The sequence below is a fragment of the Cucurbita pepo genome, chromosome LG15 (genome assembly GCF_002806865.2).
Source record: "Cucurbita pepo subsp. pepo cultivar mu-cu-16 chromosome LG15, ASM280686v2, whole genome shotgun sequence".
Lineage (NCBI taxonomy): Eukaryota > Viridiplantae > Streptophyta > Magnoliopsida > Cucurbitales > Cucurbitaceae > Cucurbita > Cucurbita pepo.
In genome coordinates this window covers 8559153-8578812 of record NC_036652.1, presented here as the reverse complement: position 1 = coordinate 8578812, position 19660 = coordinate 8559153, and the positions used below count along the sequence as shown (strand labels likewise).

General features: G+C 37.1%; 4 protein-coding genes and 1 long non-coding RNA gene across 7 annotated transcripts; 2 read left to right on the top strand and 3 right to left on the bottom strand.

The window, feature by feature from the left end:
- Nucleotides 1-29: 29 nt before the first annotated feature.
- LOC111811128 lies at nt 30-1078 on the bottom strand. The gene has a single exon (XM_023697869.1). The coding sequence runs from the start codon at nt 1064-1066 to the stop codon at nt 185-187; it is 882 nt and encodes a 293-aa protein (XP_023553637.1). The 5' UTR covers nt 1067-1078; the 3' UTR covers nt 30-184.
- A 57-nt stretch (nt 1079-1135) lies between these two features.
- Nucleotides 1136-3475, bottom strand: LOC111811127 (GDSL esterase/lipase At5g03980-like). Its single transcript, XM_023697868.1, is given in 6 exon segments — nt 1136-1377; nt 1460-1703; nt 1705-1734; nt 2569-2717; nt 2797-3012; nt 3080-3475. Coding segments are annotated over 6 exon segments (1125 nt in total). The 5' UTR covers nt 3348-3475; the 3' UTR covers nt 1136-1159.
- A 787-nt stretch (nt 3476-4262) lies between these two features.
- Nucleotides 4263-8020, bottom strand: LOC111811347. Of its 3 annotated transcripts, none has more exons than XR_002817529.1 (3): nt 7660-8020; nt 5549-7396; nt 4263-5040 (listed from the first exon to the last, which is right to left on the bottom strand). It is a non-coding gene; the product is annotated as an uncharacterized LOC111811347 (long non-coding RNA). The 3 variants fall into 3 exon arrangements; XR_002817528.1 differs by having other exon boundaries at nt 4263-4973; XR_002817527.1 differs by having other exon boundaries at nt 4263-7396.
- A 2447-nt stretch (nt 8021-10467) lies between these two features.
- Nucleotides 10468-11888, top strand: LOC111776500. The gene is made up of 4 exons (XM_023655961.1): nt 10468-10888; nt 11007-11144; nt 11253-11414; nt 11603-11888. Exons 1-4 carry the CDS (start codon nt 10484-10486, stop codon nt 11672-11674), a joined length of 777 nt encoding a protein of 258 aa, XP_023511729.1. The 5' UTR covers nt 10468-10483; the 3' UTR covers nt 11675-11888.
- A 5179-nt stretch (nt 11889-17067) lies between these two features.
- LOC111811370 (transcription factor JUNGBRUNNEN 1-like) lies at nt 17068-18712 on the top strand. The gene is made up of 3 exons (XM_023698179.1): nt 17068-17339; nt 17423-17736; nt 18091-18712. Exons 1-3 carry the CDS (start codon nt 17144-17146, stop codon nt 18454-18456), a joined length of 876 nt encoding a protein of 291 aa, XP_023553947.1. The 5' UTR covers nt 17068-17143; the 3' UTR covers nt 18457-18712.
- The last annotated feature ends 948 nt before the right edge of the window (nt 18713-19660 follow it).

The following is a 19660-nucleotide window of genomic DNA, read 5'->3' as shown; positions in this document are numbered from 1 at the left end:
TGCTCTAAGTAATAATAACAAAAGAACCATTTTTGGAAAGAACTTTAAATTGTTATCCATATGATACCACCAAAGCAACAAGATAGTGCAGAACAGAGTGTGATCTGCAGTGAAACAAACAAGATCCACCAAGATCGAAATCCATGGCATCATCAAAATCATCAATTTTGTAAAAACCCCTCTACTAGTTACACAGAACAACCCTAATAATCCCAAGAAACATACAGGAAACAGAGAAGAAAAACAGAGTGATGAAATCCCTTGAAGACCATTTTCTGACAGCCTTAGCTTCAACCCTCAGGCTCTTCGCCCTCCTCAGCGCATCCACCTCCTTCAACAAATCAAACTCAACCCCTTTCCTCTTCAACTCATCAACACACTTCCCCAGCAAATTCCTGTCTTCTTTTTCCCTTTCCAGCAGTTTCTCCAAGTGGGCCTCAAGATCGGTCTTGTATCTCACGGCCCAAATGATACCCAGAGAGAACAACAGAGAACAAAGCGACGGAATCCAGGATCTGTTGCAGGCTACTCCATGGAAATCCTTCGTCGAGGCATTGAAGAGGAGGAGCACGGCGGTGGAGTGGAAGATGAAGAAGAAAATGTGAAGCATAGTGATTTCTTTTCTCACAGAGTCGATTTGGGTTTCTTTCAGAGAGATTCTTCCGAAGATTAGTTCCTCTTCCTTGAGCCACTGCTTGAGAAGAAGTTTGTGGGTTGGGGTTTCGGCAATTTGGTGAAGTGGGTGTGAAGGCTTCGGTTCCATGACTGATAAAGCTTTGTTATTATCATCCATGGAAATTAAAAGTCGCAAAACAGAGAGAAGTGCAAAATAGAAAGAAGAGAAGGATAGAAGAATGTAGTGAAGAGAAGGTCGGAGGCTTTGATTTCTTTTTTTTTTTTCAAATAATTGTAACGGTCGGATCTGGAAAAGCGTTGCGTTGAAGTACGGGTTTGGTTTTGGTTGGAAGCCCCCCAATCCCCATGGCCCTTTCCATTCAACAATGGGCACGTGCTCCACTACGCAGCCCTCACAACGGGTAATAGAATAAATTGAATATGGGTCCATATGGGTCCATATGGGTCCATCTCACTCTCACTAAGCAACCCTCCTACAAACTAAAAAAGAATTAAAAAGCAAAGCTAAAGTAATGAAACAAATTCAAGGTATGCAATAAAGCCGTGGAAGTATGTTGAGAATGAGCCAATATGTCATAAGTCTGTAAGCATTTTGCGTCAAATGAATTCCATCCCAACTGATTCGCTCTCCAGGATTACCACAAACCGGCACTCCAGGAGCTCCACACATTTGCATCAGGTTGAACTCATAATCACCATCCATTCCACAACAAGGCTTATGCAGGGACGTTTCATCAAAGCCTGTTAATGTATATTCTATCAGATAAGTAAACGTTTTGAGAAGAGAACATCAGCAGCATATAGTGCAACAAAGGAGGCTTACCGAGAGAGGAAGCTTCTCGTAGAACCCACAAGAGTGCATTATAGTAATCACCATACACGATATTCACATTTGGGTTCTCTTTTCTCAAGGATTTGATAGCATCATTCAGATGGGTGTTGTGATAGATTGCTAAGTTGTTCAAATCCTTCAAACAGTGAAGCTCATCATAAGCAGTGGCATCGTCGGTTTGAAATCCAGCGAGATAGATTGGTAGGCAGCCTATTGGAAAGTTTCCCGGCACAATTAACTTGAAAAGCACCGTAATTTATGACTCTCTGCAGTTACAAACGAAAAGAAAAGGAGATACTCATAGAAAGTGTTTCAGGATGGTTGGGAGAGGAGTCGATCATGAGTTTACAAGTAAGAAATATTATCTTTCATTAGAATGAGTCCTCTTTCAAAAACCAAAAGCAAAGTTATATTCAAGGTGGACAATATCATACAATTACGGAGATATGTGATTCCTAATATAGTATCATAGTCATGTTCTTAACTTAATCATGTCAATAGAATCCTCAAGTGTCTAACAAATAAGTTATGAGCCTCAAAGATGTAGTCAAAAGTGACTGAAGTGTCTAACAAAGAAGTTATGAGGCTCAAAGATGTAGTCAAAAGTGACTGAAGTGTCGAACAAAGGGTGTACTTCAAAGGTTCTAGAGAAAGAGTCGAGTCTCAATTAAGGGAGAGGTTGTTCAAGGGCTCCATAGGACTCAAGGGAGGTTCTATGGTATACTTTGTTCGAGGGGAGGTTTATTGAGGATTGTTGGGGAGAGTAGTCCCACGTTGGCTAATTTTGAGGGGAAAACCATGGATTTTTATAAGAAATACTATCCATTGGCACGAGGACTATCCATGAAAGGTTATGATCTAAGTAGAATTTATGAAACCGAAACCGAAATCGAAATCGATTTATGATCTAAGTAGGCAATACAATACCATACTATCCATGAAACCGAAACCGAAACCAATACTATCCATGAAACCGAAATCGAAACCAAAACCAAAAGCAAAGCCACTAGAATTTATGATCTAAGTAGGCAATACAATACCATTACATATATCCGTGATTCCTAATAGAAAGGTTAAAAGAAATGAATCAAACCACATACCTGGACTGCCTCCTTTATAATTTGAACAACTTCAGGAACCATATTTCTAACTTCTTCTATAGTCTTGCCTTGGAACAGCGCATAGTTGTAATCATTCCCTCCAATCTCACCAACAAAGAACAAAGCATTCTTCAATTTCTTGGTACAATCTGTAAAACAGAGATCGCAATAAGTAAAGTAATTCAGAGAGTTTGTAAGTAATGAGAAAGAGGAAGTATATATAAATACCATTCTCTTTGAAGAGACAAGTAATGTTGAAATGAGTAGACATCCAATCAAGCTGTTTAGACAAAGACGAGTTGGTGACGCGAGAAGAGATTTTCTTTTGAGCAAGAACTTCCGAAGGCAAAGCCGTAGAGCCAGCCACTGCGAAATTCACCCCGTGAGTCATTGGTGCATCCTTGTCCAAATAAGGGTTTATCAAAGGAAGTCCAGCGACAATAGCTGTAAGTAAACGAAATTAGCTTAAAACCCCATGTAAAGCAGAGAGGAAGGGTTTAAAGTTGGGTACCAAATTGATCGATGATTAGCAAGCCATTAGAACAGCGGCCAGTGGGGTTGTTGAAGAAGGATTCCCCGTAAGGGAGACGGGAAAAAGGGGTGGCGGGATTTTCTCGGATGAGGTTTCCGGTGTCTGAAATAGAGTCGCCCAGTTGGTAGATAGCTTCGAACATGCAGGTGGCCTTCGGCGGATGATCGGCGGCATTGGACGGTGAATGAAGAAGAAGAAGAAGAAAGAAAGAAGAAAGGAGGAGAGGCAAATTAGGGAGAAACGCCATTGTTAAGAAGAAGTATGACAGCAGAGCAGAGAGGCGCAATGGTTTTTGTAAGACTGATCATCATCTTGTATTTGATTTGATTAGATCATATTATGATTTTATATCTTTTGTATTCTTTTAATTTAATTTATAAAAATCTCTTTGAATTGAAGATATTAAATCAAACCCAACTATCTAAGTTGGATTTAAGAAGATTTGTTTGGTTTAAATCCCAATTAAGATAGTAACTAAATTAATAAATCCTATCCATAAATGAGTTGCGAAGATTTTATGGCATAGAAATCAAGCAATTAGAACAAGTTAGATGAGTAAAAGTACTCGAGGGATAGCATTGCACCATAGTTGCTAAACTAAAAAATAATAGTAATAGGTGAGTAAAAGTACTCGAGGGATAGCATTGCACCATAGTTGCTAAACTAAAAAATAATAGTAATAGGTATTAGGATCGTACAGCTCAAACACACGAAGAACAAGAGAAATAGAACCCAAAGAGAAATATATGTGATAACACAGAGATCGTAAACTCTATATATTAATGACTTTTGGTACGTATGATTGTGCAAAATACAACTATTATCATTCACCTTAGGTAGCCATGTGTATGAAACTTGCATGTTTCTTTAGTTATAAGCTATAATCTTTTCGTTCATTTTGATCTCGTAACTATCTAATGTAGAGAGATCTCACGATGGGTCATACTCAAGAAGCATCATCTACTCATCTATAACAGTTCAAGTCTACCGCTAGTAAATGTTGTCTACTTTGACCTGTTACATATTAGATTCAACCTCACAGTTCTAAAACGCTTCTACTAGAAAAAGGTTTCCACACCTTTATAAGAAATGTTTCGTTCCTCTTTCTAACCGATGTGAGATTTCACCATCAATAATCAAGGGCCATAAAAGCCATAAAAGATAAAAGAAACCTTGCTGTACTCACATTCATCTTATGTAAACAGTAATATACACAATCCAATCATGACACTCAAAAGGAGAAAATTCCGAAAAAAAAAAAAGAACAAAGGAAAGGAAACTAAAAGAAGTTTGGCCGACTTTATATGTATTTGCAAGAGAAGCTAACAAACAGAAGCATTGTAGTTGAGGCTGTAGTAGTGAAGAGATTGATCGTGAGAGGCTTCAAACTGGAAAAACACACAATTTTGAACCTCATCCTTGCAAATCAGAGCTCCAAGCGTCTCCAAATGTCGCATATTATCCGCGAGTATGATGAGATTAAAAGCTACAAGGAGCGCCAAAAATACAAAATAAGCAACCTTCGAAGCATTGAAAAATATGTAATATGCAACCAATGACAACAACTGCATGGCCCTTAGCTGCCTTTTTCTTCTCTTCGATCCTTCTGTTTCAAACTTTGTTAAATATGGAAAGCTTTGAAACTGCCACACAAACAATGTTCAACATATATATGCCAAACCCAAAGCCAAGAGGGTTGATGCAATTATTGGTGGAGTTATTTCTGTTCACAACTCAATATAGGCAGCAGGTAGCAGTTGGTGAAATTGGTCTTAAATGAGAAGTCGACTAGTACGCACACGTTTCTCATATTACATGTTCTTCGTGTATCATCTAACTGTTAGGAGAGCTGTCGTGTATATACTTCGGCCACCTGTCAAAACATCATTTTTCTTACAAATATTTATGAGTTCAGCCCTGATTCAATGATAATTAAGTACCTGAGGAAATAATCTTTGGGTTAATCATAAATTTTATTATGTGAATGCAGGCTTAATGATAATCAACCCAACTTATGAGACTTTTAGGTTCAAGTAATAAACTATATGACATAACAGGCATGCTTTTTTCAAATGCAGGGAGGGGGAAAGCATTAATACTAATCAATCAAAGAGTTGGCAGGAGAAAGCTCAATTCACCAACTTTGATGTGACAATTCAACCATTTAAAATGGTAGCAAGTTGGGTGAAATTAAAATATTTGAAAAGGTAGAATCTAGATTAGACAAGGACATGAACTTATATACTGGATGTCTTCATCTCATTTATATGTAATTTCAGAAGTATTTTCAAATTTCTGGTATTTGGGTGTGGTAAATACTAGAAAAATAAACCATGGATAGAAATTACACATTTCATTTATGTATGGCAATGCTTCATGTTCTAGCAGACTCGACACATTTTACTTGACGGATGGTAAAGTAAGAAGAATACAGAGGCGCGTACGTACCAAGGACAAGTCTTGCACTGCCTGCATTGTTTCCTCTCTAACATTGAGGCAAGTGTGCCAGCTTTAAGGTCGAAAAAGCACATTCTGAAAACACCGATAAGGTCGGGTTCGCCACGACCTTTGTCGGGTGCTAGAGCAAGCATGCCAGTCTCTTGCAAGCAAACATGACAAACTTTGGCTTCTTCTGCCAAAGATAATCAATTTAAGATGATGTTGAAGAAGTGTAAAAAAAACACTTCCATTTACAGATGGCCTACTGATTCGAACAATAATGCTTCAATTGATGAACGGTAAGTAGTGATGAAGCTGAACATTCGACGAGTGAGTGGTGGAAACAAAACGAAATAAGAGCGGTCTTATTTAATTACATGTTCTTCTTCATCTATCTATCAAACGGTGTCAAAGGTCTATGTAACAACTCAAGCCCACCGCTAGCAGATATTGTCTTCTATGGGCTTTCCCTTCTGGACTTCCTCTCAAAGTTTTTAAAACGCATCTGTTAGGGAGAGGTTTCCACACCCTTATAAAGAATGTTCCGTTCCCCTATCTAACTGATGTTAGATCACACAATCCACTCCCCTTCGAGACCCAGCATCCTCGCTAGCACTCATTCCTCTCTCCAATCTATGTGGAATAAGAAAAATATAATATAAAGACACTAAAGCCATGACGACACAATTGGAAACGGAATAACAAAGCAACAAACACTCATTAGTTTTAAGCCTGGCTTTCGCCCATAAAAACAACACCATCTTTTTCCCAACGACTTTAATTGGAAATCCAATATGATTCTCTCTATAGACCTGTAAGAGAAAAGTTTCTTCTTCATTTATCATTTATATGAATCGGAACGCTGAACAACCTTTTTCAGATATTTAACAACTGTTTGAAAAGGACCAATTGTGGATTCTAGCTCTAGCCTAAATGGCTGTATTTTTCTGATGACCCCTACAGTGGTGATGTTCGTAATTTTTGACTTTATGATTTGGAACTTGTAAAATTGATTACCTATTTATTTAGAGTGCTTTGTAGCTTCTCCCTCTACCACCACCAATGAAGGCAGCATTCCTATATGTAGCTTTGCCTACTTTGATTCCTTGCTCACTATTACCAATTAATGACATCAATCTCACACTAAAGATTTCGGATCAAATTCCTCTTTGATCACAGCATTGTTAGGTTCCAACTTCCAATGAATCTACAACATCAAGTGGCATTGTACCGTAGAAGGCCACCATGAAGTGACTTCAGCCATTGTGACATTCCATCTACTGGAGTTAGTTTAACAGTCATCTACAACTCTTTCAATCTAAATAGCTCATCCCCTATCTTTCATCTCTGCTTTTTACCCTTCAAATTTCTTTCTCCATATCATCTGTACTTCTCCTTCTACCATTTACCTACCTTTTCGCTTCATGCCTATTATCATCAATCAGAGCATTGTCCATCTTCCATAAACAAGAAAAGATTATAAGACATGTCTTTTTAACAATGGCAGTGGGAGAACGGGCCAACAACAGTTCATTTTTTTAACACACCTTAAAATATGCTTGTTCACATGCCTCTTTCGTCTCAAACATTGCACGACAAGATAAGATTGAATCAGCTGAAGTTTTTAGTTCAGATTGAAGAAATGAACACCAAACCATGCTGGAAATGAAGTTTTCACAGCCTACTCCGCATATACTATGGTAATTACAATAAAATAAGTTAGATTTAAGAATTATGGAAATAAACTTGAACAAGAAAGACAAGTTGGGCACTTGATTGTCATTGGATGGAAAAGTCAGTGGGGTCACCAGTCTGAGCAGTTAAGTCCTTCTGTATAATGTGTTGCAGACTTTAATTCTGCATCAGCCAGGTGAAAAATGATATGGAATTAAAACTAGGACATGGAAACTATCAAGCTGAATTCTTCACATCAAGTAAACAAATTAGCCGCGAAAATGAACATTTCCGCATGGTGCATAGAAATTACGAAAACTATTGCTGCTCGTTGATGAAAGCGAATTAAGGAAAGAGTTGGAAAAACAGACGGTACGCGTACTCTGAACCAAATTCAGGCAGCAAAACTAATAGTTAGAACAGAGAAAATGAAAGAACTGACTCACTACAGATCTTCAAGAAATTCTTGGAGGTCAAGGGGCACATGTCGGTGTGTAGGTCGATCACAATGTCCCCCGGACTTGTTACAATAAGTACGGACATTGCTTCCGCTCTCTGTCTTCTTTCTCCGCAAATTGGTGTGTGCTTTGTGGCAATTACATGCGCCTGTTCGTTGAGCTACTTGTTTGATGCTTTGAGTTCAAAGCTCAAACTCGAAGCCAACTGAACTCCCCTTGAAGTTGGAGCTGTCGGAAAAAGAAGAGATATCAAAGAGAGAAACGGTGAGAAAAGGCGGCGGTCTCGGGTGGCCGGCACGAGCAACTGAGATCGAAGTGTATCATCGCCATGGCCGTATTCTCAAGCATATTCTACGGGGGCAGATGTATCATAAGGATCATATCAATAATCTCAAGCCACGTGTTTTGGCAGTTCATTGTGGGGCTTGGCCCGTTTCTATGTCATGGGCCTAAGATTTTGGACTATTGGGCCGCTCAAATACTCCAGTCTCTAGGCCCTTCGTCTAGTTATGATCCGGGCCGGCCCTTGAATTTTAGTTTCTATGTCATGGGCCTAAGATTTTGGACTATTGGGCCGCTCAAATACTCCAGTCTCTAGGCCCTTCGTCTAGTTATGATCCGAGCCGGCCCTTGAATTTTAGTTTCTATGATTATTCCATTTTTAAAATCACCCATATCTGTTGGAAGCCTAACCCTTATGAGTTAAATTGGACTTAATAAATACATTGAAGTCAAAAGAAAAGGCTAGGAGTGAAAGTCAACTCAAACTCAACTGTTGATACTCGTTCCTCCCGTTCGAGGCCCAACAACATCGCTGACACTCGTTTCTCTCTCCAATTGACGTGGGAACTCACAATTCACCCCACTTCAAGACCCAACGTCTTCACTGGCACTTGTTCTTCTCTTCACTGATGTGGGGTCTCACGATAACATAAACAACATTGAATTCTATATGACTAACACCACAGCAGTGTGTAGGTTTTAGTATTTTGCTACTCACCTCGTCTTGTCTAAATGAATTATTAAAAACTTTAATAAAATTATAGATATATTTGGGGGGAAATGTCACAATTGTGAAAAGTAGATTGAAAGGGAGACATATATAGTAACATTATGGTCACATATGACCCACCAAATGTATGATTTCCATTATTTTGTAAAAATTGGAAAGAGGGTTCAAAATGAAAGGAAAAGGTGGAAAGAAGCATGTTTAGAGTATGAACTAGAGAGAGTAAAGTACCATTTAAACCCAACTTAAAATGTCCTTCAAAAAAACAAGGAATTTCCAAAGGACCAAACCCCGTCCCTACGCATCCACACAAACCCAAGAGCATATGTGCATGCTCAAACTAGTGGCCAACAACAACAAAAATGCTATCTTTTCATCTTATGCCCTAAAATATATGTATAGTACATTCATTCCCACCCAATATCCACCGTTAATTACTCCTCCATCTCACCCACATTCTGCCCTTGTCCCTGGTTTTTGGGTACAAAGCTTCCATTTTTCTCACTTGCATTATATTTATGTTGATGATCATTTTGGTCATTGAGTCTTGGATTCGTACCTATCCAAGTGGGGAGCGTAGTAAGGCCCACATGCAGAGAGTTCTTAGGGTATTAAATCGATGATGGGTACCTGATGCCAACTTCAGCCCTACAAAATCTTCTGCTCACTCTCGTTTTTTTTTTTTTTTTTTTTTTTNTTTTTTTTTTTTTTTTTTTGTCACAAAAGGCATCCCTCAAACTATACTTTATAGGCAGCCGACAGGAAAAGAATTCAAAGCATGGGAATCACTTTATTATAAGATAACAAAACAGTTGCCCAAAAATCTCCCACATTTCTGAATAGTAGTTTTAAAAAACTTGTTCTTGTTCTTGAAATTTGGCTAATGATTCAAGGCGTTTCGTTAAAAAAATATATGAAAATCATCCTCACGCAATTTAAGAGGTCACAAGCATAGATTTCAAAAATAAAAAAATGAAATCGTTATCGAACAATACCTTAATTTATGTATAGAACCCTAATTAGGAGTTTGAGAGGATATATGTTGTACTTCACATGTTGATGCCAAATCTTTGAGGCCCATGTGAGCATAGATTCCTCTTTTCTTTCTCTCTCTCTCACACAAGCTTCCATTTTTCAACCTTTCTCACCCTTGTTATTTTAAAAATAATTCACACTTGAATTTTTATGTGAGATCCCATATCGAATGGAGAGAGAAACGAGTGTCAACAAAGACGTTGGGCCCTAAAAAAGGGGTAGATTGTGAGACCCCACATCAAGTTGGATAGGAGAACGATACACTTTTTATAAGGATGCGTGTGAAAACCTCTCCCTACCATATGCATTTTAAAACTTCTATGAGGACAACATCGACTAGTAGTGAACTTGGGTTGTGTACTTCAGTTCATCTTCTCACCCGTGCTCGAGATGGGTAGGAGAGTAATGTGAGTGGGCATAATCACCAAACCACACATGCTTAAGCGTTTACAGCTTAAGAAAGAAGACAAAAGAAAAACAGAAAGTAAAAGAAAAAAACAGAGTGACAGTTTAGTTAGTTTTTTAGTGAGGTTTTGGAGGGTGTCCGGAAGCTAATTATGTCGGTATTGACCAACAACCCAGTAGTAGACCTCCGGCTAGCTGCCCTGGGCGCCCCACCCATGAACAACTTGCTTAAACCCGATTCCACTGCCCCACACACATATAATATATATACATATATCCACATATCCATATGTAAAAGCAAAAATCCAAGCCACAAAACCCCACTTTTCTTCCCCATTTTTTTTCAACCAAATCAAAACCCATATGGCTTCCATTCCTCAATTCTACTCTGACTATACACCAACGGGCGCAGCAATGTTTCCTAATGATCTCTATGATCTGCCTCCTCCTACAACGCCGTCGACTGCGGGCACTCCTGGCGGCCCATTCTGGGGCGAAGAAACCTTAGTTCCTTTGTTCCACGAGTTTGGCCTTCTTCACCCTCCTTCTCTTTCCCCATCATCCCAATATTGTTGTGATGATAAACCACCGCCACCCCTGTCCTCCGCCATTGATCCCACCTCCTTTCCTCAACTTAATATCCCCTCCATTAATGGAGGACGTCAAAACTCTTGCCTTGATCATCATTTCCATGAATTTCAGGACGATTGCTTTGGATTGGTGCCTGAGATCAAGCCACTTCACCAACCACTCCCTCCCCATAATTGGGTATGTCCACCCATCTCTTTCTTTTGAAGGATACAGATTGAAGAGAAAATTTTAAATTTTGATTTTATAATGTGATATTTATTTACATCCTTGGATATGGGTGAACTTAATGATATAGGAAATCCAAAGCAATGAAGTTCCTGTGGCTGAGGACTCGAACATGAAGGTTGGCCGCTACTCTGAAGAAGTAAGAAAACAAAGGATTCTGCGCTACTTGAAGAAAAGAAACCAAAGAAATTTCACCAAAACCATAAAGGTATCCATGTTAAAATCAACATAATCAACCCCTTTGAATAGTCGAGGTGGGACTTCTCTCCTAATAATTCTCAACAATATTGATATATCATTCGTTTATATAAAACAGTATGCATGTCGGAAAACGTTAGCCGACAGAAGGATTCGAGTCCGAGGGAGATTTGCAAGGAACAACGAAGCATGTGATCAAGAACCTAATCCAGCAAAGAATGATACTTGTATTCTTCACATGGACAATGAATTAGTATACAACCATGAGTTGGGTGTCCAGGTATAAAAAAAAGATTCGAAATGCTAAGTGGTTAAGGTTTCTTTGTTCCAAAAGCTTTCTCTCCTCAAAGTTTTTCTCTTGCTTCGACATATTTTGATTGTGGGTCAAATCCAATACGAAACCCCTTCCACCCACATCCCATTATGCTTCTAATTCAATTATGATAAAATATTCTATCATTTTTGCAGATGAAAAAGGATGAGGAGGAATGGGAACAAGAAATGAGGAGCCTGATGTATTTACCATATATCAATAGTTGAAGAGATGGAATTGATGAGAAGATCAAAAGGGTCAGCAAAACCAGGAAATTAGATTAATTAATTGAACTATATCGTCCTAGGATTTTGAAGCATAGGAGACCAACAGAAGGAATCTGATTATGTTTAATTAGTTTAAATTAATGAGATCTCAAAATGTGATTCCTTTTGGTTGAGCATTTTGTGGTGTACTTTGATCCAATGATTCAATCAAACAGTGAGCGATTGGGAATATATGGTTTAAAAAGGTGGCTGTCGTTTGTAGTTGATGGGATCGGATGCTATTGGTTTCTTCATGATCATCGCTAAATTATTATTCTCATTTTGTACTCCTCCTCTTCAAACAATTCGAACATAGCTTAGCTAAAGACAAGTGTTTAGGTACAAAGAGTGTTCTTTTAGTCGTAAAAAAAAGCACTGAGAGACTAGAAAGTGAACTCAATCGAAAGGGGGTGATGGGTTATATGGGTTGGTGGTGTGTGTGTGGGGTAATAATGGGGTTTATGTTTGATACCCTACCTATCATCTCTGACCTAAAACAAAATCTGAAAGCAAATAGTGTTGAAAGGTCAGTCCCCTCTCCCCTCCAGTGCTGGTTAGGCCCATACATATACATTCTAAACAAGTTGACACTCTCACCACCCACATACACTCACTGCAGCAATCTCATTATTACTACTGAATTGTATTTATATTCAGCACCAACATCAATACACTGTTGCATATGAGGTTGGGCCCCAAATGGTTTTGTGTTTGATTAGTTTTATGAAAATAAACTTAGTGCCTGACGCTGCTGATACGTGATCTTTTTCAATGAGATTCCACGTCGATTAGAGAGGTGAACAAAACATTCCTTATAAACGTGTGGAAACTTCTCTCCAATAGATACGTTTTAAATCTGTGAGGCTGATGACGATACGTAATGGGCCAAAACAGACAATATTTACTAACAGTGAACTTAGACTGTTACAAATGGTATCAGAGCCAGACACCGAGTGGTGTGCCAACGAGGACTCTAAGCCCTCAAGGAGGGTGGATTGTGAGATCCCATATCGGTTGAAGAAAGGAACAAAGCATGACGACGATACGTAACTGACTAAAGATAACAATATCTACTAGCGCTAGGATTAGGCTATTACACATACTATTACCCCTAGACTTAGTACTTAGATCAAGATGTGAAATTTGGATTCAAAATGTCACGTAAACATTCTTTAATATACAACACGTGATAACATGCTTTTTTGTCCATATTCGTTGTATACTTTTCTTTACAAAAGTTACCTCACATCGACTTTCTTCAAGTCAAATATGTTTAACTTGACTATCCATTTTTATCAAGCTTCACATGAACACATCCAATCTTTGTAACAGCTTAAGCTTACCTCCGGTCGATATTGTTCTCTCTAGACTTTTTCTTTTAGATTTCCACTCAAAACTTTTTAAAACGCGTTCGGATAGGGAGAGGTTTAGACCCTAAGGATGGGGATGCGCCCACATTGATATTGATATTGGGTAAAGGAGGAAGAAGAAGGTTACCTACGGATGATGATTTTGCTGAAGAAAATTGGGCCATTTTCAATTGAAGTAGCTGGGCTCGTGTGATGGCCAATTGCTGTTGCAACGCATCCACTTGGCGCTGCAGACACGCTATCGTTCCCACGCACCCGTAAACCGGATCTCGAATCCTTGCATTAGCCTCGTACACCATCGAACTCACAGCATCGCTCCGTTGCTGCTCTCCCAACTCCTGCGTTTACAGCTCAATTATTCATCGTGATTTCTCGAATGAATGAAATGAGGAAATTTGCTGACATTACTCGCTCCAAACACCTTGTGAACACTGCAGAATTTATGGGGGTGATGGGCAGGGAAATAAGGAGCAAAAACGCAGGCTTGACCTTGCACGCAGCGCAAGGCGGTGGGGCGCTGCCCTTTTTGCAGCTCCCATGCATCATTATATAATTGTGAACCCAAATCAAGAATTTCACTACTTTTGAGTAAACTAAGTAGAGTAGAAGTGATACCAAAATCTTTGTAGAGGGCCCACCATGGAAGCAATTAATTATTTGAGGATGAGTTGGATCCCTTCAAACTCAATGTTGCCAGATCCCACATCAATGGGAGAGAGAAACGAGCGTCAGCAAGAATTTTTTTCTTGTGGTTCCCTTTCTTTCGCTTTTTATAGTAATACCTTACCTTACATCATGAATCTAATAGCTTTTATAGGTATAATAACGGTACTATTTGGAGCTACTTTAGCTCTTGTTCAAAAAGATATTAAGAGAAGTTTAGCCTATTCTACCATGTCTCAATTGGGTTATATGATGTTAGTTTTGGGTATAGGGTCTTATCGAGCTGCTTTATTTCATTTGATTACGCGAGGACAATGATCCTCAAAGGGGGTGCACACGGGACGATGTGCCAACGAGGACACTAGGCCTCGAAGGGGCAGATTGTGAAATCCTTCATGGATTGGAAAGAGGAACGAGTGTCAGTTAAGGACAATGTGCTCTAAATGGGGGTGGATTGTAAGATCCCACCTCGATTGAAGAGGTGAATAAAACATTCTTGTAAATCTTTTCCTAGTCGACGCATTTCAAAATCTTCAAAAACTCACGTTGGGTATTATTAAATGGAAACCAGATGGGTGGCCCGCTATCTTGCGCATCAACACGAAGTCCAATGCAAAAGCCCAATAACGAAGATGGGCCTTCACAAGCCCAATATTCAATATCCAATTAACTAAACAAGTAAAAAAACATTAATCTTTTTTACATTTTTTTTTTATAATAATAATAATAATTCATTATATTTAGAGTTGAATGAAATTTTAAAATACAATTATGATGAGATAAGAATTGAAACGTCTAGAAATGAAATATATTAATATTATCTACTTTTCCATGATAAGGATGAAATTAAAAATACTTTATTTCAATACAAAATTAACTCCCCCAACATTTTAAATATGACCGCAAATATAAATATAAAAATACCAGACTCCATATTTTTGTCCTCTCCTTTCTTTTTTCAAAATAAATAATAATAAGCAAAATAAAGGGAATAAAATATTTGTCAATGTGTTCATATTCTCATAATTTAAAAAGATTATTTATTTATCAACTTTTTACTGCAAAAATAAATAAATAAATATAAATATATGGTTCTTAATTTTTTCTCCTCCCAATTAATGGGAGTAGGTTTTTGTCATGTCTCAATGTCTCAATGTCCCAATGTCCCAATGTCCCAAGTCTACACTTTTCTCTCTTCTTTTAGGCGTAGGACATCTGGCCCACCCTATGTATTTCATTAAAATCAAACTCCATTTTTAATATATAGCTTAAATATTATTATTATTATTATTATTATTATTATTATTTATTATCCTTGACCACATACTTTTAAAATGATTTTATTTTATTTTATTTTATTTTTATTTTATTTGATTGGAGACCTAAAGACTTTCAAAATATTTATTTTTAAATATAAAAGCTCGTGATACTTAAATTATTATAAATCAATAGCTATACTTTTTGTGAATTTTCTTTTTGTTTTTATACCGTCTTTATTGTTAATACCAATATTTAAATATTGATAATAACATGCTAGTTAGACCAAGGTGCGATGACGACTTGACATATAGCATACATAACAACATGGCATTGGCATAACCATAGTATATAGAGAAAGAAAAGTATGAGCAATAGATTAGGAGAGAGATTTGTTAATATGAACGTAAGGGTTAAAGTATCCCGACCTCCTCCTCCAAAGTTGAAAGCTCGGTGTTTCGGGTTTCTTGGAAGCGCCTTCCACGAAATTACGCGAATAAAGTGACATGTCAATAATTTTGTCTACAATAATGTCTTGATTTGGAAAAGAAAGAAAGAAATATTAGATTTGTACGGTTGTGTGGCTTTCGGTCCTTTTTATGTTTTCAATATTGAGAACGACCCTTTTTTATTGCATTAATTAAGACGCTTCATTTTTCTTCCTTTCCCTTTTATTTCTTCATATCCTCTCCGCTCTGTTTTGTCTTTAAAATATATCATATCATATCATTTGGGTGTAAGTATAATTTTTGTAATTATGAGGACATTTAGTAAAGTTCAAGTGTACCGAGACGTGACGAAGAAGCTACCTAGCATAGATGAACCTACATGAGTTTTGTAATAAGATTCATTATATTTTTCTACTCTAACCACTTAGAAATAGGCTCGATCAACAATGTTACGTTTAAACCCTAATGAGCACATCATGTTCTGATCTAAGTTGACTAGCGTCGTTACTACAAGCATTTTAAAGGTGTAGTCACGAGAATACCTACAAAGAGAAAGCATATGCATGTATTTGAAAAATATTAAAAACACCTCGTGAGTGACTCCCCCATGGAGTCAAATATGCAAAACATGCAACCTGACTCATGGTCCAGTTCTTTTCTTTCTATTAAGTTGTGCATCACTTTCATACGCATGAGTTGTGGATCATGATAATTGGGTGGAGCATCGGTGGCATCTTGACAGTTGCAGGGGCGAGAGATAGTGGCATGCACGTGAGCTAAACTTTAGAAAGATTTAAAGAAAAATGTGGGGTATTAGGATGATGATCTAAAAGAGGTACACAATGGCAAATGATTAATTATATATAGCTTTTTTGCCATAAAAAAACTCATAATAATTAAGATTACGAAATATTGAATAATGAGAGTAGTTTTGAGTAGGCAACCTCAAAAAAGTGCAAATTTCTAGTACGGTTAAGAAAGTCTCATTAATAATGTTAATAAAACTTTTTTTGACGATGTGATTCAAAGCTTTAAAAGTATTAACCGCATTCAACGTTTAAAAAAGATTAAAAATTTTGAAGATGAACTATGATGTGTAGATCAACGATTTCGGTCCATATATTGACGACAAGTACTCTACGGATGGTTTTACAACCATATGTAAGACAAAAGGGATAGAAGCTTCAAATTTTGTGGACCATAAATATATTTTCCACCATTTAGAAAAATACGTAATAAATTGCTCATAAATGTAGATAATGAAATCTTCAACATGAAGATTCTTGTTGAACTAATTTGAAAAAATTGTGAGCTAAAATGTCAATTTTAGAAACTTGGGAAAACACCCATTTAATATTCCGTTGAAAAACATAATTTTCTATGTTAATATTTGATAAATAAAAAATTAAATTCATAAATATCGAATATATTTGAACATTGTTCGATGAATAAGATATCAATTATTGCAGTAAAATAAAAAAGGAACATTTGTACGAGCAAAACGGTCGAGTCATCACGGAGATACAGAGTCAAAGGGTGTGACTTTGACCTAATAAAAATCCATTTTGTCCTTGTTCCTTACAATTATTATTATAAGAACATGGGAAGAATTTGGGTTCTCTCTGCCAAACTTTTTCAAACTTCATGCCTTGAAAACTTTTGATCTCTCTCCATAGAGAGACCCAACAGCCATGGATGAAACTCCAGAAGTTGGCAATGGAGACGGAGATGGCGACGATCAAATCCCGCTCCCCGGGTTCCGATTTCATCCCACGGATGAAGAACTGGTGAGCTTTTATCTTCGTCGGAAAGTCGAGAAGAGACCCATCAGCCTAGAACTCATCAAACAGATTGATATCTACAAACACAACCCATGGGACCTTCCATGTAAGATCAAGCATCATTCCATGGTACAAAGTGGTTCAAAATTTGATATTTTTAAACAAAAATGTTGTGGTGTTTTCATGCAGATGCAAGCAGCAACGTGGGAGATAAAGAATGGTACTTTTATTGCAAGAGAGGGAGGAAGTACAAGAATAGTATAAGGCCAAATAGGGTAACTGGGTCAGGGTTTTGGAAGGCCACGGGCATAGACAAGCCAGTGTATTCCAACGGAGGGGAAGGAAATGAATGCATTGGCCTCAAGAAGACACTCGTTTACTATCGTGGAAGTGCTGGAAAAGGCACCAAAACTGATTGGATGATGCATGAGTTCCGCCTCCCTCCGCCCACTCCCACTGCCCACAAACCCCATCCAACCTCCAAGAACTTTGCTGAAGAAGCGGTAACAACACAAACCCTTTCTAATGCTTTTTAACTCTTCCATTTTTTTTTTTTTTTTTTTTTTTTTTTTTTTTTTTTTTTTTTTTTNATCACGACTCTCCACACAATAGTAGCATACGGTCCACTTTGATCTTAGGCTTTACTTTGGAGTTTCCCAAAAGAACTCATACAAGTGGAGATGGAGATGTATTTCTGTCCACTTTAAACCTAAGCTCTTGTGGCTTTGCTTTAGGATTTTCCAAAAGATTTCGAGATGTATTCCTTGCAATATTATGACACTGTCCATTTTTACTTTGAGATTTTCGAAGAGGCCTCGTAGAGATGTATTTCTTATTTATAAATCTATAATTGTTAGGAAATTTGGACATTGTGTCGGATTTTCAAGAGGAATGTGAGCTGTAGAAGATATGGAACAACAAAGAACAGCATGAGTGAAAAGAACACATTGAAGATGAGCAATAATGATCCAATGATAGTGAATTTCAGCTGTGAATCAATGATAATCCAAACGGAGAAGAAGCCATTTCTTCCAAATTACCCGAATCATCAAGAATGGAACAATTATGATCAATACAGCAGCACTTCCATGGACCCATCTCCAGTGTCCAGTGGCATCATCTCACCACCAATTGGGTACCCCACAAATCAGCAGCTAGATGTGAATGATTTCTTCACCAACAGCAATTGGGATGAGCTGAGATCAGTGGTGGACATGTTGTAGATCCCCAAATCTGATGTAAATATATATATAACCCCACGCACTCTGATGATCTGGAGGCTCTGCAGGTACACTTTTCATTTTACATATATGAATCCAAATAAAGGGGAACTGCGAAGAAGGATTGTTGGATTTCAGGGTTTTGAACAGTAAATAATTAGATTATAATATGATCAAACCATTTATGTGTTACATGGGTTTTTCATTTCTTGTAACAATTTATAGTGTTTAGATATTAATCTCTCTGATTCTATATGCATACATACAACCTTCATTTTTCTTCACCCTTTGTACTATTCAGCATTTTTCTTCAATAAATTTATTTATTTTTCATAAATTGTTGACTTTGTCATTGGGAGATATAATATATATATATATATATATATATATAGAAGTCAATTTAATCAGTTTGACTTTAAGGAGCCTACGTTTGTCAGACCATGTGATGTTTACTGTTTCTCGCAGCTTGCGTACATGTCTCATCCACACAATTTCTTTTTTCTTTTTTTCTTTAATTTTGTCGGTTACTGTTTTCAATTCGTTTTCAATCCATTTCTAGAATTGTTCACATTATTATTCCAACCCCTCCAATAAGTTTTCTTTTTTTCTTTTTTTCTTTTTCTTTTTGTAGGAAAATACTTTAAAAAAATAAAAGCTATAATGAACTCTAGAGGGATGTAAATCAAGTTTAATATTTAAAAATTGATAGAAAATTAGATTTAATTGTGATGATTGTAACAATACAGGTGAGTGATTATTTATGTATTTTTGAAGTATTATTAAATTATTTATATTGAAACTATGTAGCCCTTCATTAATTTATAAAATAATTGATCAAATTGAATGGTGAAGACTCTATTGACAACTACACTTATTGTTGAAAAATGATATTTCCCAAACTTTCTAACTTACATCCAGTACATCTCTTATAAAGTATTTAATAATATAACTTGTAGAATATTAAATCTCTAAAATCCACAATTGTTTAATGTTTGTTAAATAAATATGAGAAAAAATAAATGTGGCAATAATTTAAAATTATTTTATTTTTTGAAAATGATTAGGTTGAAACATAAGCATTCATATTTGAATTTCGAGGCCTCGGGGGTTGCATCACCCATCAGAATTATTGAATTAAAAATTCTTACATTCTTTAACATAATCACTGCACGCAACTTCTCCAATTTTCATTATGTGTTGTGAGATT

Bases quoted from the DNA above. Each gene is read 5' to 3' on its own strand.
- LOC111811128 (XM_023697869.1), bottom strand. From the start codon at position 1,066: ATGGACCCATATTCAATTTATTCTATTACCCGTTGTGAGGGCTGCGTA.
- LOC111776500 (XM_023655961.1), top strand. From the start codon at position 10,484: ATGGCTTCCATTCCTCAATTCTACTCTGACTATACACCAACGGGCGCA. The intron at 11,145-11,252 runs GTATCCATGTTA...TATATAAAACAG, and splicing joins ATTTCACCAAAACCATAAAG to TATGCATGTCGGAAAACGTT. The intron at 11,415-11,602 runs GTATAAAAAAAA...TCATTTTTGCAG, and splicing joins ACCATGAGTTGGGTGTCCAG to ATGAAAAAGGATGAGGAGGA.
- LOC111811370 (XM_023698179.1), top strand. From the start codon at position 17,144: ATGGATGAAACTCCAGAAGTTGGCAATGGAGACGGAGATGGCGACGAT. The intron at 17,340-17,422 runs GTAAGATCAAGC...GTTTTCATGCAG, and splicing joins CAACCCATGGGACCTTCCAT to ATGCAAGCAGCAACGTGGGA. The intron at 17,737-18,090 runs GTAACAACACAA...TATAATTGTTAG, and splicing joins AGAACTTTGCTGAAGAAGCG to GAAATTTGGACATTGTGTCG.